The sequence below is a fragment of the Phaseolus vulgaris genome, chromosome 1 (genome assembly GCF_000499845.2).
Source record: "Phaseolus vulgaris cultivar G19833 chromosome 1, P. vulgaris v2.0, whole genome shotgun sequence".
In the NCBI taxonomy this organism is placed as follows: Eukaryota; Viridiplantae; Streptophyta; class Magnoliopsida; order Fabales; family Fabaceae; genus Phaseolus; species Phaseolus vulgaris.
Window position 1 is genome coordinate 7,628,447 of NC_023759.2, and position 14,926 is coordinate 7,643,372.

Below are 14,926 nucleotides of genomic sequence, written 5' to 3' on the forward strand. Positions count from 1 at the left end.
CAGCTTTTGTGAGAAGCAATTGCAGCACAATCGCACTACACGCACACAAAATGTGCATCATAAACAATTAGAATAAACCGTGTATTTAAGTGACATCACAGTCACTTGTTTCTTGGGAAGCGATATAGTACTCTAGGTTCACAAGGGAAAAAAAATGAAAACCAACTAGAACAAAAGATAACTTTCTTCTGTCCTTTTATTATTACAAAATTGTCTTATACAGACCTTGCATATACACTGAAAGAACATTTCAGACGCCTAGTTACTATCTAAACAGCAAATATTCCTACGTGACAGAGAGGACAGCTCCTAATCCAGTTAAATATAGTCCCTTAACCATTAGGGCTTAGTAATTGCTCTTGTGGGCCTTGTGTAGATCATCCCACTATTACGTGGTGACCAAGCATACATTAAGGTGTTCGTGTCATGGCAGTAATCCTAATATGACTTAAGAAAAAAGTGTCTGCATAATCTAAAAAACCCAGAATCATGGAAACAAATAAATAAACTCACGTTATATGAAGATGAAATAAGGTCAACTTTATGTTAAGATGATTTTCCTATATAACCAATACACCTTACCTTAACGAATGATTCGATATTACAAAAACTAAATTTTTCAAAGGAACATAAACAACTAATATGGTGAATAATTGCGCAGTTAAGGCACAAAATTGCATGCATGTAAATTAGCAGGCACTAAAAATCCGAAAATGATGCTTCGGCGAAAAGAAAAATGTTGGGGGAAATCAGAAGCACAAGGCAATGAAATGAACGACGGTAAGAAGATGTAAACAAAAATTGTAAGCGAAACCTGAAATTGGGAACCGCTAGGATTCGTACCTGTGTGAAGGATGATTCGGTTGCTACAAAGAGAAGTAGAACGAAAGACGGGTAGGAGAGGAAGAAGAAGCGCGCGGGGGTTCGTATCTGTGTGAAGGATTGTTCGTTATTGGAAGGCTATGCACAACGTCTTTCCACGTTTTGATTGGTTTGCGCCAGGGACTGTTATTGTTGCATTTTGAACTTAGGACAATTTGACCTGGAAAAACTATTATTATTTCATTACACAAAGTTCACAATGGAATAATTTTTAAGGTAACTAATATTTAATATAAATTTTATTTTTATAGAAATAAATTTATATTATACATTTTTTATAAGTACATAATTTATATTCTAATTAAGATTTATGATGAATAAATATTTTAACACATAAAGTATTTAGATTTTTATATATCATAATAGAATATTATTTCTATTTAATGACGTATTTTAAAAATTAAAAATTTAATTTGGAAATATAAATAATAAATTGAAAGTGATAAATTATCAAGAAAAAAAACAAGCGTAAAAATAGAGAGATAGGAAAAAAGAACTTAGAGATGGTAAAAATTATATTTTCTTTCAATTGGTTTTTAAATTAAATTTAAATTTGAAAAATATTAACATTTGAGCAATACAATATATGCTAAATGTTATTTTTTTTCCAATTTGGTTTGGAGAGGTTAAACTTGTTACATCTAGCAACCTAAGATAAATAGATAAATATATATATATATATATATATATATATATTCATACGTATAATATTTTTTAAAATATAGAAAATTATAATATATCTATAACAGAAGCAAGGAAGTAATAATATATAGCACATATATTGAGATTGAAATAGCTTTGTGAATTTTTTTTGTTATTATTACTTATAAATGCAATATTTATTCAAACTATTTGTTTCTTGTGGTCAAACCAAATTCATTTCTCTCGCAATGTTATCTAAAAGTGTAGTCATTATTATGTCTTACTTGTGCATTAAGATAGAATAGTTCACCATAGTCTCAACTTCATGATTTGCGACCATTGAATCTTATGGCTGACTGAATAGGGTTCAGATATATGAACTCGCCTATGGACAATCAATGGTCATTCCTCACCATTGAACATTAAGCATACTACCAGACCAAGAAATTTGAATTTCAAATAGAAACATACATCTATAAACAACAATAACTCCAAAAATATCACATTGCCATTTCATCTCAACAGGGTAGATTTAGTAACTCATAATAAAGTACACTCAATTCGTTGAGTCATTCTTCATGCGTTGGGCGAATTGGCTCTTTTTCTCCATCCTTGTTTGATTTTTTTATTTTTTTTTTGCATTTGTCTGTAATAATTCTAAAATTTCTTCTTTTCCTCTTTGTCTTCATGTGCAGCTAGAGTTGGAGGATTATTAGCATGTTTTCACTAATTTTTATACATTTTCTACACAATTTACATGTCTAATTATCTATGAATTTTACTACAATTTTGCACTTATCACCTTTTAGATGCCTTGATAGTCTAGTACTACCATTTAGTAGGTTATAGACCTTCTAGAATCTCAGCGAAATAATAAAGTATATACACGCATACATATATAATAGTTATAATAGGAAGGGTTTATTTCATTAAAGAAGAAATAAGCATGGAAAGAGTAAAAAATATGCTTACAATAAATGTTGCAGATAGGACAAAAAAATTGACGGAAGAAGACTCAAGTCTACGTAGTAGTTACCTTCTTATCTTCTACCAAGTCATCTTATCTCTTACAAATTAGAATATACTTAGATTCCAACTAAAAGGTTTAAATGAAACTAGAGATAATGATTACAAAATTCACTATAAAAAGAGAGCATGAGCTATGATCTTAAACAAAGCACACAAAGAGAGAGAGAAAAATATAGGGAGAAAAACTTATTCAAATGGTTAAAAGTCTTTGCTATCCAAATATTTTGTAAGGGAAAGGATATATATGTTCTTATTTATCTGTTTAATTTTTTTGGTGAGGTGTCTCTAACCTTATTCTCTTAAAGTATTTTTTTATTAACTACAATACTAGTTTATTCATGGGTATTGTTATATTTTGATTATATTTTCATACTATATACATGGGTCACATGATCATGATGTATCTACTTGGAATACTTGGGATGGAAGATTAGGTCTTTGGTGATTAAATGAGTAAAAGTTATTATATTGTATTATTAGAAGGTGGTGTTGAGAATGCTCATTTATCCTAACTATTTATTACAAATGTTATTCCAAGAGTTCTCTTAACATTATTCTTAAGTATTTTCTCCAAATCTTTCTAAGAATCTGAATTTTATTTATTTATTGATTTTGATATTATATTTTCATCATATATGTCTCACTTTCTCATTTCATTTTGTTTGTATATAAACAACATCTAAATCATTACAGATATTGTAGAATTATGGATGGATGCTCCAAACAGTTTAAATCATTTCAGTGCAATTACCTCTGCTTACTTTCTTGGAATGGATTGGAGTATTAATCTAGTTAACAATTTTGTCACATTTCGAGGAATGGGTTATACAATATTAACCTTTACTTCATATTTGGTTACTCCATAGGTTTTGAATGAACCTATTGTGGTCACTTTCTTCATGCCACATGTTGTACACATCAACCCTTTGATCAACTTGTTTCCTCCCCATAATAAAAAATATTACTAAAGAAAAACATATGATGTAAAAATGTATTGTAAAATTATTAAGAGTGATGTAATAGATATGATATAAAATACCATGTAAGTAGTAATTATGTAATATAGGTTGAGGACAATATATAATGATAAAATTGTACCATATAGTTAAAAGATATAATATCACGTTCGATGCTCAAATTCCTTGTTGATAAGTGCCTAATTGTAACAAAATTCATAGTTAAAAAAGCATGTAAAACAGGAAGAATTTGTACAATTATCAGCAAGAAAGCATGTCAATCACTTCAACCATAGTTGCACATAAAAAGCATGAAGAGAAGAAGGAAATCACAGATAATTGTGTAGAAAAGTGCAGAAAAACAAGCAAAACAATGATGGACATGAAAGCTAATTTGCCCAGCGCCTGGGGAATGACTCAGCAAAATGAAAATCTCTAAAACGCTAAGCATATCCCCATTCGCTGAGCAAATTGAGGCTAGAATATCAAAAGATTTCAGAGAAAAAAGCATTAAGTGAATGGTAGAGGGTTGAGTGAAAAAAAAATACTTCACCATGAAGAAAACCAAAATTCGCTCAGGAAGGGCTCAAGCCAAATTTAATCAAGTTAGGATCAAAAGGATTTCATTTGGAGTCAAAGTCAAGCCTAATCTACCTCATCATTAAGATTTGGAAAGGATTAACATGAACTGGAGCCAATCCCTGACTTTGAAATCATAAGAAGTCCAAGAAATGAAGATTGAAGCCCGAAAAGAGTGCTTAAGGATGAAGAAAGCGAATTCGCTGAGTGGATTGAGCAAATCACCAATCTCCTTGGACCACTTTCAATCCCAACTCTAACATTTATAAATAGAGACATTGGGTAACGTCCAAAGCATCGAGAGACACCAAGAAGCATCGAGAGACATTAAGAGGTACCAAAGAGTACCAAACATCAAAGAGAAGTAAGGTTAGAAGGATCAAGTGAGATCTTTATAGAGACTTAGATAAGGAGATTTGTGTTGATTTAGACTTAGAAAGTCTAACTTCAGAATCTAATTAGGTCAAGAAAACTAAAGCCTCAGAAGAACTGAAAATAAATCTCTAGAGAATGGAATCTAGAAGCCAAGTTGGCCACAACATTCAAGGATACATGTTTTTTTGGTAATTTAGCTTTTCATCCTGCTCTGTACTGTAAGACTTTATTATGAGTTGTTAAATCTATTTTGTTGGGATTGGATGACATTGTGATATTTTTGAAGTTATTGTTGTTTATAGATGCATGTCTCTCTTTTATATTCAATTTCATTGGGTTTAGTAGTGTACATAATGCTCAATAGTGAAACCACCATTGATTGTCCATAGGGCATGAATGAGATCGGAAGGTGATTTCATGTTTTTTAACCTTATTCAGTCATCCATAAGATTCAATGATCGCAAAGCGCGAAAGTGAGACAATGGTGAATTGTTCCATCTTAATGCAAAGGTAAGTCATAACAATGACTTATTACTCATAACCTTGTGTGAGGAATCAACTTGGTTTGTTATTCCAATTACAACATCTGATATATGATTATCTTTGCATGACTGTTATTAAAATTGACCAACATTAAAGTTGGTTTTTTGGCATTTTAATTTTTCCATACTTCTATTTGCCAATCAATAATATTATTCTTTTTTCAATTTTTTTATTAACTAAATATGATATTTTATTATTAGAAGAATTGTAATATATAAGTAAAAATAATAAAAAAAAAGTGTAAAATTTGTATTTTTTTTCACAATTTCGTAGTTGTACCATGAAAACTTAATCAATCCAGTAATAAAAAGAATTACCCAAATTGAACATTTTGGTGAAAAAACCTCCACACCCACCACCATGAGCCTTAGAATCAGAATGTACATCTGCAGCCATAGGGGGCTATGGTATTATACCTATTCTCGTTCATAAAACCAACCATAGGTGACAAAAGCTAACCCTAACTCCACCAAAACAAAATCAATCGAAACCACAATCACACCGTCAATGACAACGAGGAGATCGCAGAGAGCACGATTCCCATAATCTCGTAGCTCTTCTTTTTCTGCTCTTGGCTTTGACGTTTTCCATCGAAATGGAGCAAGATTCCGATCATCGTCAAAGATGGGAAGGCAAGGTTTCAGCAAGGTTGCGAAACGTCACCAAAGCACAAGCATGGCCTCTGGTGAAGGACTTCTTCAATCTCCACAAGCGCTTCCCCACACTCGCCACCTGCTACGGGATTCACGGATCCAACGGTGATCCTGGCTGCATAAGATACTGCGCCGGGTCCTCCATCCCATCCAACGGCCCAGCCACTGTGAGCTGGTCCAAGGAGAGGCTGGTAGCCGTCGATGATGTTGACTTGAGGCTCGAGTATGAGATAGTGGACAGCAACATTGGGTTCGGTTCGTATGAGTCTACGATGAAGGTCCTGAGCGATGATGATGACTCAAATGGATGCATGTTGGAATGGTCCTTCGCCGTTGACCCTGTTCAAGGCTTGGACCTTCAGGAACTGGTTCTCAAGTACCATGTGGGCCTTCAGCTTATGGCCCACAAGATGGAGGAAGAAATTCAAAGTTAATCAAATCTGTGTTTTTTTTTTCTATTTACTAAATTATTACTTTTTATATTAAATGCTTTAGGTAATTCACATCCATTAAATATTATCTAGATTTTGTTTTTTTTAGTATGATTGGAGAATTTTGTCTCAGTTTGTTGGATATCCCGCGTTACATTTCATTATATAATTAGATGCAAACTTCCTCTCAACAGCCGTTTTTATGAAATTGACTTAATCAACTTTTTAATAGTTATAAAGAAGTTTATCAAAATAGAAAAAAAAATTAATAATTGTTATTAGTTTATCAATAACTTTATAAAAAAATATATAACTTTTTCATCTCTACTAGATGAGAAAAATTCAAATTATTCAAGAATGTAATACTTTTTCAAGTACACAATTTTATATTTAAAAATAAATTCTAAATTACATAAGCATAAATTATAATGATCAACCAATCTAAAATAGCTTAACTTCATACATAATTTAAAGTTTTCTCACCTTTAATAGTGGATTATCGATTCCCTCCATGAAGAAATAATTGTCATAATCGTAATCCTCATCATATTGTTACTTGTATTTTGTGTACAAAGTCTATAAATGATAAATTAATAAAAAAATATCAATTTAAAAGTTATTATAAATTTTATTTATTAAATAAGAGGAGGTAATTTGATTTTTATGTTGTTTATATCAACAACCTACAAAAAATGAATTTTTATTATTGTATTTGCTATATCTACTTTAGTGTATGTAATCCGTATTTATTTAATTATAACCAAAAACTAATTTTTAACGTGTAATTTTTATGTTCATTCACATATTATTTATTAAATATTAATTTATATATTAGTACTCTTTTTACATATTTGCGTGTTTGGATATGATATTTCGTTTTAATAAAAAATTCATTTGTTTTTCATGAAAATTAAGATTTCATTGTTAAGTTACTTAAACATAATATTAAAAATATCCAAACATAACAAAAAAAGCTTTCATATATAACATTAAAATAATTAAGCATAACGTTGAAACATTCAAACATAGGCATACGGAAATAATTTGTAAACCTAATAATCTAATATAATTATTCTAAAATTTAAACTATATATAAGAAAGTTGTTTACATAAAATATTTTATTTAAATTGATATACAGTGTGATGACCCACATTATTCATGGATCTCACAATATCTTAAAAATATTTACTTTTCTACTTCAATCAACTTGCATTATTAATATTATTTAAAATTTATACAACTTAAATTCAAAATATATTTTTATGGACTATAATTTAAGTATTGAATTTAAACCTATTTATATTTTAATTTAAGATATAAAAAAATAATTAATATATATATTAATTAATTATTATTTTTAGTCAATATATATTGACTAAATTAAATATTATTTTAGAGACTACAAAAATTATTTCTAAATTAGTTTCTATTAATAATAAAATTTATAAATTAATTTCTAAATTGATATCTAATTAGTTATCCAAATTACACGCAAACATAAACCAATAACATTCAACAATTTTAACGTAATATCCAATAAGTTTAATCATGGTGCCAAAATATTACAAGGTTGTAATGAAAAATTCAATTTGAACTATTTGAAGAAAAAGTTAAAAAGTGAAAATAAATTATGTAATAATCACTATATTCACTATAATATATATTTTGTCTCATGATATTAATGTTATCTTGTTGTTTTTTTTATTGGTTACAAAAACATCAACATTTCTAAAGATGACAAAACAATTCGTATCATGAGTAAAATCTCTAATGGATATTAAATGAATATCTTAATACTTTTAAGTAATTGATATATATATATATATATATATATATATATATATATATATATATATATATATATATATATATATATATATATATTAATTACCCACTTGTTTATGGGTTGGATAGTGAATTTTATTTTGAATATTTTTCTTTTATAGAATTAAGTGATCAAAATAAAAGTTATTTGCAAGAAAAATATTAACCATTGAAGAATTATTTAGAATTTGATTTTATATAATTTTATTTTTATTTATACTTATGAAATTGAAGTTATTTTAAAAAATATTTTTAAAACTTATACTTTGGATGCAACTCACTTTAATTTTTTAATTTATTTTTAAGAAAATCCAAATTTATTTGCATTAACATTTTATTGTGCCATTTTATTTGAATTATAATTTAAAAATATTTTTTTATTGAGTTTATATTTTGGAAAAAAAATATTTGTAGGTATTCATGGATAGTCACAAGTATAAAAAAAATCTCTTGGTATTTTTTGTGGGGGCTACCCAACTGGTAGTGGAGCGAATAATGATACAAATTTATTTGGAAATAATAGGTAGGCACTATCCATATCTATCATGATCTATTGTTATCCTTAAGCACTGTCTACACCAATCTTTTCGTTCAAGATGACTAGTGAGTTAGTCCTTCATGGGTGATTTGTATGAAAATTAAAATATTGAAGAGTCAAAATAATGATTTTGATCCTAATTAGGGTATAAAATAGTTGGAGTGTTTGCATAAATTATAAGTGACTTATCTGACAAATCAGAAGGAGGACTTTTCTCTTGTATTCATTGATTAGTTTTTTGAGAGACTTGTAAGTAAATCCTATTCTTATTTTTTTAGGTGGATTCTTAAGCCATATGTAAATTCACATTACACTAGAGAATCATTACAAGAGCACATTTATATATTCATTTGACACCGATGCTTACTAGGATGTCATTTGATTTATGTAACCCTTTGAACAACTTTTTAGAAATATAAGATGAGTATTTTTTTTATTTATTGAAAAGTTACATCGAAGTGTCAATGATTTATTGAAAAGTTGCATGGAGGTGTCAATGACTTTTTATTTCACTTGATGCATGTTTAGAGAATTTATCTAGGGTACCACACATGTGCATTGAAAGTGAACTTGTGCTAAATTTTGAAAAGTATTATTTTATGGTAGTATAAGATATAGTTTTGGGGCACATAGTCTCTAGTAGGGAATTTAGGTTGATAGAGCTAAAATTAATTTCATTATTTCTCTATCATCAAAGCTTAGAGTATGCATCCCTAACTTGGGTTTAACACAAATACATCCCCAGTCTTTTTTTTTACTTAATTAAATTATGTGCATTGGCATTCCCAATATTTGTTCACTCTCACTTAAGAGATAAAGTCAAACTTGTTTAAGCATAAAATTTATGTATAGAACCTCTTAGATTTGGACTCTATGAACTCCAAACCTAACTCTAAGGATTCTTATCATTTTAAACCACTTTCTCATGCTTTAAAGATAACTTCAAAGTAAACCATTAATATAGCTAGCAAATTAAACAGAAAACGGGTAAAATACCTAGAATAACAAAACGACCAATTTTTACTCAATTATAGTAGCAATTAAGTGTTTTCGTATATTCAAAACCTGTCCAAGAAATTCAAATAAACGATAAAATATAAGCATAAGTGGTTTAAGGTCAACTCCGAGAGAAACCTCACACTCAATGAGCTAGTAACAATTGCGTGGATGAGATATATGACTAAGTTTGAAACTACATTGTATATTTGAAACTTCACATTTTATTAGGTATTTGTTGGATTTTGAATTTATTTTTATTATTTTTAATTAAGAATTCTTTTTTGCATATTATATCCTATAGGTTTATTAAATAAATGAATGAACCTAATCTAATCTATTAGACTTAAGTTCATAGTATAACTACTTATTTTTTAATTTTTGTAATTAAGTTTGAACACATTTATAGATGGAGTTTTATGCTTTGTAATATTTTTTTAGATTCTTGGAAGAACTTTTAATTTTTATATTTAAATTACTAATTTACAATGAAATTTTTCTCAATTTTCTTCTTCAATCTTGTTCTATATTTTATTGTACGGGACACACCAAGAATAAGTTTGGATTAACAACCTAATTAACACTCACTTAAATAAGCGTATTAAGTTCAAGTAGGGATTACCTCGACGATAAGAACTATAACATGTACGGGCTCATCTCGAAGTTCCACATTTGTTAGAATTTGGTAAAACTAATGTAAATAGGTGATGATTTCATGGTATTTATGCTTCATTAATTACGCATTTATTACACTATTTATTTTGAAAAAACTGATTTCAGAGTCAGAATATCTTTGTAAGGATTTCTACCTATGTAACACAGACACTAACATGGACACTAATACGACATGGACACGGACACGAAGAGAAAATGTAGGACACAGGGATATGAATCTATATATTATATAATTATGAATTATATAAATTGACAATTTAGGTGTACAAGTATGTTCCAGATTATTTTTTGGAGCAGAAAAATGTTTTTCATGACCGATTCAAAAATATTTGTTTCTTAATTTTATAATCATAATAAAAATTTATACAATAAGTTTGAGTTTTTAGAAAATTAATATATTTTTTCTTTTTAAAATTGTGTTAGAACCGTACTAGAATTGTCAGATCCAACAAATACTTTTTGAATTGAACATTTCACGGATACGTGTCATACGAGTGTCGGTGTCTGATATGAGTATCCAACACCGACACACCATTTAAGAGGAGTGTCTGAGCTTCATAGATTTCTACCCATTCTCAGTTTTTGGTCAACACGTAACATAGGCAAGTGTTTTAAGAAGGTCATGAGCACACTTTATGGTAGAAGATTTAGAGATGACAGAATTATCCGAAAAGATAATATGGTTTTAACCCTAAACCAATATGAATAAGGTTGCCTTGTGCTGAAGCTTCAAATGGAGCTAGAGAGTTGGAAAAGGAAGAACATTGATGAAGTAGAAGGTGGGAAGAATGAGAATGCAAGAATTGGACAACACTTAAGGAAAAGTGAGGCCAGTCATTTTAGTTATGGCTCTGGATAAAACGTGAAGGCAAGGGGCACCATGAAACCACAACCAATACCTTCGATCTCAAAAATAGAAGTCGGGCTTTGTACCATGCGTCTGCACAAATCTCTCTAGGGGTAGGCAACATCGAAGATTGCGTGACATTAAGAGACAAAATTGAGAAGTTGGTGTAGGCGAGGCACCTTAAAAAATATGTGAAGTACGAAGACAAGCGAAGAAGTACAGTTTTTGTTGCAAAGAGACAAAGTTTTTGTTGCAAAGAGACAAAGGGGACAATAATAATCGCCCCTTGCGTGGTTATTAATACCATAGCTGAAGACTTCACTGAGAGAGGAAGTTCAAACTCAGATAGAAGAAGGCACTTACACGTAGTGCAGTCGGCTAATGCAATTAGTGACAATATGTCATCTATTATTTTCACGGATGTTGATTTTAAAATTATCAACCCACAACAAGACATTTTGATGGTTATCACAATTAAAGTGAAAAATTTTATTGTGATGAAAATCCTAGTCGATTAGGGGAGTTTGATCTAAATAATCTATTGAATATATGAGGATGTAATACATACATACCAAGATCAGATAGTCGAATTTTTCAGAGAAAGAGTAGACTCACATTATTACATCAACTTGTATACCAAGTGTATCGTGTTGTCAAAAGTAATAATGTGTCCCTAAGGACGGATATCAAACCCACAAGGAACAGTTGAATAATCAAGTAAAATATTTACTAAATATAAAACATAATAGTAAGAATTTGTTGAAAGTTGTTGTGATGACAATGCTTAATCAAAAAACAAGGCAAAGATTTTGTTGCTTCAAGATGGTAAAATAGGGATTGAGTTTCATCTTTCTCACTCTTATGTATTTTGATTAGCATGGTAACATTATGTCCTTTGATTGATGTTGATGTCCGTATAAAATTCATTTATATCAATTTCTAGCATATAAAATTATTAAGATGCTTCATAAATATCGATTCCTCGCATATTTATAAAAACAACTTCGAATCCAGCTCAGAAGTTAATAACAATCAACATTTCAAGTCTATTCCTAGCACTCAAATATGTTAAGTATTATTGTTTAGGTCAAAACCATAAAAATATTTTTCAGTCAGATTTAAGATTCTAGATCAAGAATTAGAAGCAAAATAATAATACCAATAATCAATCAAGAACAAAATATTATATTCAAATATCACCTCAATACATAAGAGTTTGAATAGAGTACTCCGAATCTCAAAGGGTAGAATTAACCACTCATGATAACTATTACACGCAAGGATGACATGAAAAGAATATCCATGATGTTTCTCTTTGACGACTATCTCTTCTAATGTTTTCCATTCCTCCTATTTTCCCAATTGAGTTACAAGTCACTCAATGGTGTTTTCTTCTTAATCTGGCACCCTAGGATTGTGCCTCAAGCCCCCTATTTAACCTAATTTGCTTAGGCTTAAGTGACTTCTCACTTGGGCATTAATGTGCTTGCTTGGACGAGTAAAACATAAAAAGGCCCAACGTCACTAGCGTTATCTCGCTCAAGCGAGATTCTACTCGCTTGAGCGAGATCCACTGGTGACATCTTGGCTTTTTGCAAATTTAGGCATTTTTTATGAGTGTTGTTGATGTATTCTAACTTTCTCTTTTTAACTTTGTATATTTTTCTTTTGCCCAATTATCTCCATTCTTCCCTAAAATCTTGAAATTAACACAAATTTGAGAATAAATCGTTCTTATTCAAATTAAAATCATAAAATATGTAAAAAGGTATAAATTCATAAATTAGGGATTATTTTATACTTATTTTAGAAATTAATATTCATAAGTACCTATAGTTTAATATGAAATATTACTGAAATTTAGCACTTATCAGTAGACTTAAGGAAATATCATTTTGTAAATATTTTTCAATAGGTTTCGTGTGACAAAGCACAAAATATTTTTCTTAAAGAAAACTTATAACTAATATGATTAGACAAACATGTTCTAAATCTTATTTTATACTTAGAAATGTCACATTAGACGCATATTTATAGCTCAATTAAATCAATTAATTGACATATTTTCATATTTTCTTTAACAAATGGTTATATCACATTTCTAATGTATTTAGGCTTTCTTTTCTAGTTCAGATTATATTACACTCTGGAGGGTAGCATCTTTCAACGTATATCATAGTTAGGCTCACTCTCCTAGGTAGTTGGATAAGCACTCTCAGTATTTTCCATGAAGTTCCTTTGGATCCTAGAGCTTCAATATTCTTTAAGCTTGATGATCCTCTTATGAACCTGTAAGGTTTGATTTATCATCTTGTTAACATTTTTAGTATAATGCAACCTCGACTCTCTTAACTTTGAGAACACTTTTATTTTAAGCAACATCTTGGCATGATATCTCCTTTCTTCTTCTTCTGGAAGGAAGGCTTTAAATAGACTTTGGAAAAAGGTACCTATTAAGAAGTTTTTATAGTCGTTGAGCATCTTCATCTTCTATGCACATTCTTTCTGCATATGGCGAGGTTCAATATAATTATTGTATTTAATGTACCTTTCATCTTCACTCCTTTCTCCTCACAACAACCTTGGTAACTCAACTTTTATCTCCCTAGGTAGTATAACATTTTGTACTAATTCATGATTAATGTACATGCTATACGAGGTTGATAGTTGGGTCAGATCAATTGAAAGACTCTTTGGGTCAGGAAGTTGATGAAGAAAATAGCTTTAATCATGTCTTGAGATATCTTTGATATTTGTTTTATATTTGATTTTGAATGACAGACGAGCATTCCCAGCAAGCATTTGGATATTTATTTAAGTACGAGGTTTTCTTACTCTATGTGTATTGTTTGATTGGTGCATATATCATCTATTTTATGTGTGTTTTATCAAAAAGACTACACAATATATTATTTTTCAAACGAAATATTTGCATCTTAAATTATTTGATGTTTTTATTATACTATCATCTTACAAAAGAAGTATAATCATGTTTTATTCTTAGCTATTTTTAAGCACTAATTAAAATCTTGAGTTGTTGAACTTTTCTCTCAACACAACAAAATCAAAATGCATTTTCTAGAAAAGCAAAAAATGACCTTCATAAAAAATTTAACAAATTACCACTATGAGGTCACGTTTTTTGGCCTTAAGAATATGGAGACCACTTACCAAAGACTAATGGATCACATGTTCAAGAAACAAAAATAGAAGTATGTGTAGATGATATAGTATAAAATCAAACTTATGTCATAAGCACGTAAGCAAGCTCAAGGAGATATTTGGTGAACTATATCGATAAAACATGAGGCTATATCCTGAAAAGTATATTTGTAGTGTAGACAAGTGAAAATTCTTTGACTTTATACTCACACACCAATGGATTGAGGTAAAACCAAACAAGTGTTAGGCATTGATAGAGATGCGGAGCCCCAAGAACCTCAAAGAGGTAGTTGGGAGGCTAACATCCATGTCTCAGTTCTTGCCCAAACTAGTTGAATGAACTAGGCCCACATACTGCTCATGAGGAAATCCCAAGTATTCACATAGGATCAGGCATGCTAATGCTAGGAACGCCACTAATGTTGTACATGTCAATCTTGGAGGAAACATTGAGCTCGGTGTTGGCTCAAGAGATTAAAAGGGAGAAAATGTTGGTATACTTCATAATTCATATCCTAAGAGATACAAAAACTTGTTATCAGATGATAGAGAAGTTGGGATAACCCTAGTAACAACAACACGGTGATCAAGATCATACTTCCAAAGTCTTCACATAGTCATCAAAACCAACTACCATATAGATAGGGTTTTCAACAAACCCAACCTAGCAAGAAGAATGGTAACCTGGTCCATAGTCATAATTTTGCATATGATATGAGTCGAAAGGGCTTATATAGGCACAATGCCTTGTAAATTTCATCAATGAACTCAGGCCATAACTCAGTGTGGATCC

General features: G+C 29.9%; 2 protein-coding genes across 11 annotated transcripts in view; one reads left to right on the forward strand and one right to left on the reverse strand.

The window, feature by feature from the left end:
- LOC137813437 (uncharacterized) overlaps positions 1–1,051 on the reverse strand; it is a 28,804-nt gene extending 27,753 nt beyond the window's left edge. For 4 of the 10 annotated variants that reach the window (XR_011081427.1, XM_068615686.1, XM_068615684.1 and 1 more), the window contains exon 1: positions 844–1,051. The gene's annotated coding sequence lies outside the window, so the exon portion shown is untranslated. The remainder of the gene's footprint in view (positions 1–843) is intronic. The other 6 variants (XR_011081429.1, XM_068615689.1, XM_068615688.1 and 3 more) reach the window with 2 other exon arrangements.
- A 4,215-nt stretch (positions 1,052–5,266) lies between these two features.
- LOC137813439 (lachrymatory-factor synthase-like) lies at positions 5,267–6,196 on the forward strand. The gene has a single exon (XM_068615692.1). It carries the CDS (start codon positions 5,602–5,604, stop codon positions 6,091–6,093), a length of 492 nt encoding a protein of 163 aa, XP_068471793.1. The 5' UTR covers positions 5,267–5,601; the 3' UTR covers positions 6,094–6,196.
- Positions 6,197–14,926: the final 8,730 nt, after the last annotated feature.

What these genes read in the sequence shown, in the direction of transcription:
- LOC137813439 (XM_068615692.1), top strand. Translation starts at nt 5,602, where the DNA reads ATGGAGCAAGATTCCGATCATCGTCAAAGATGGGAAGGCAAGGTTTCA.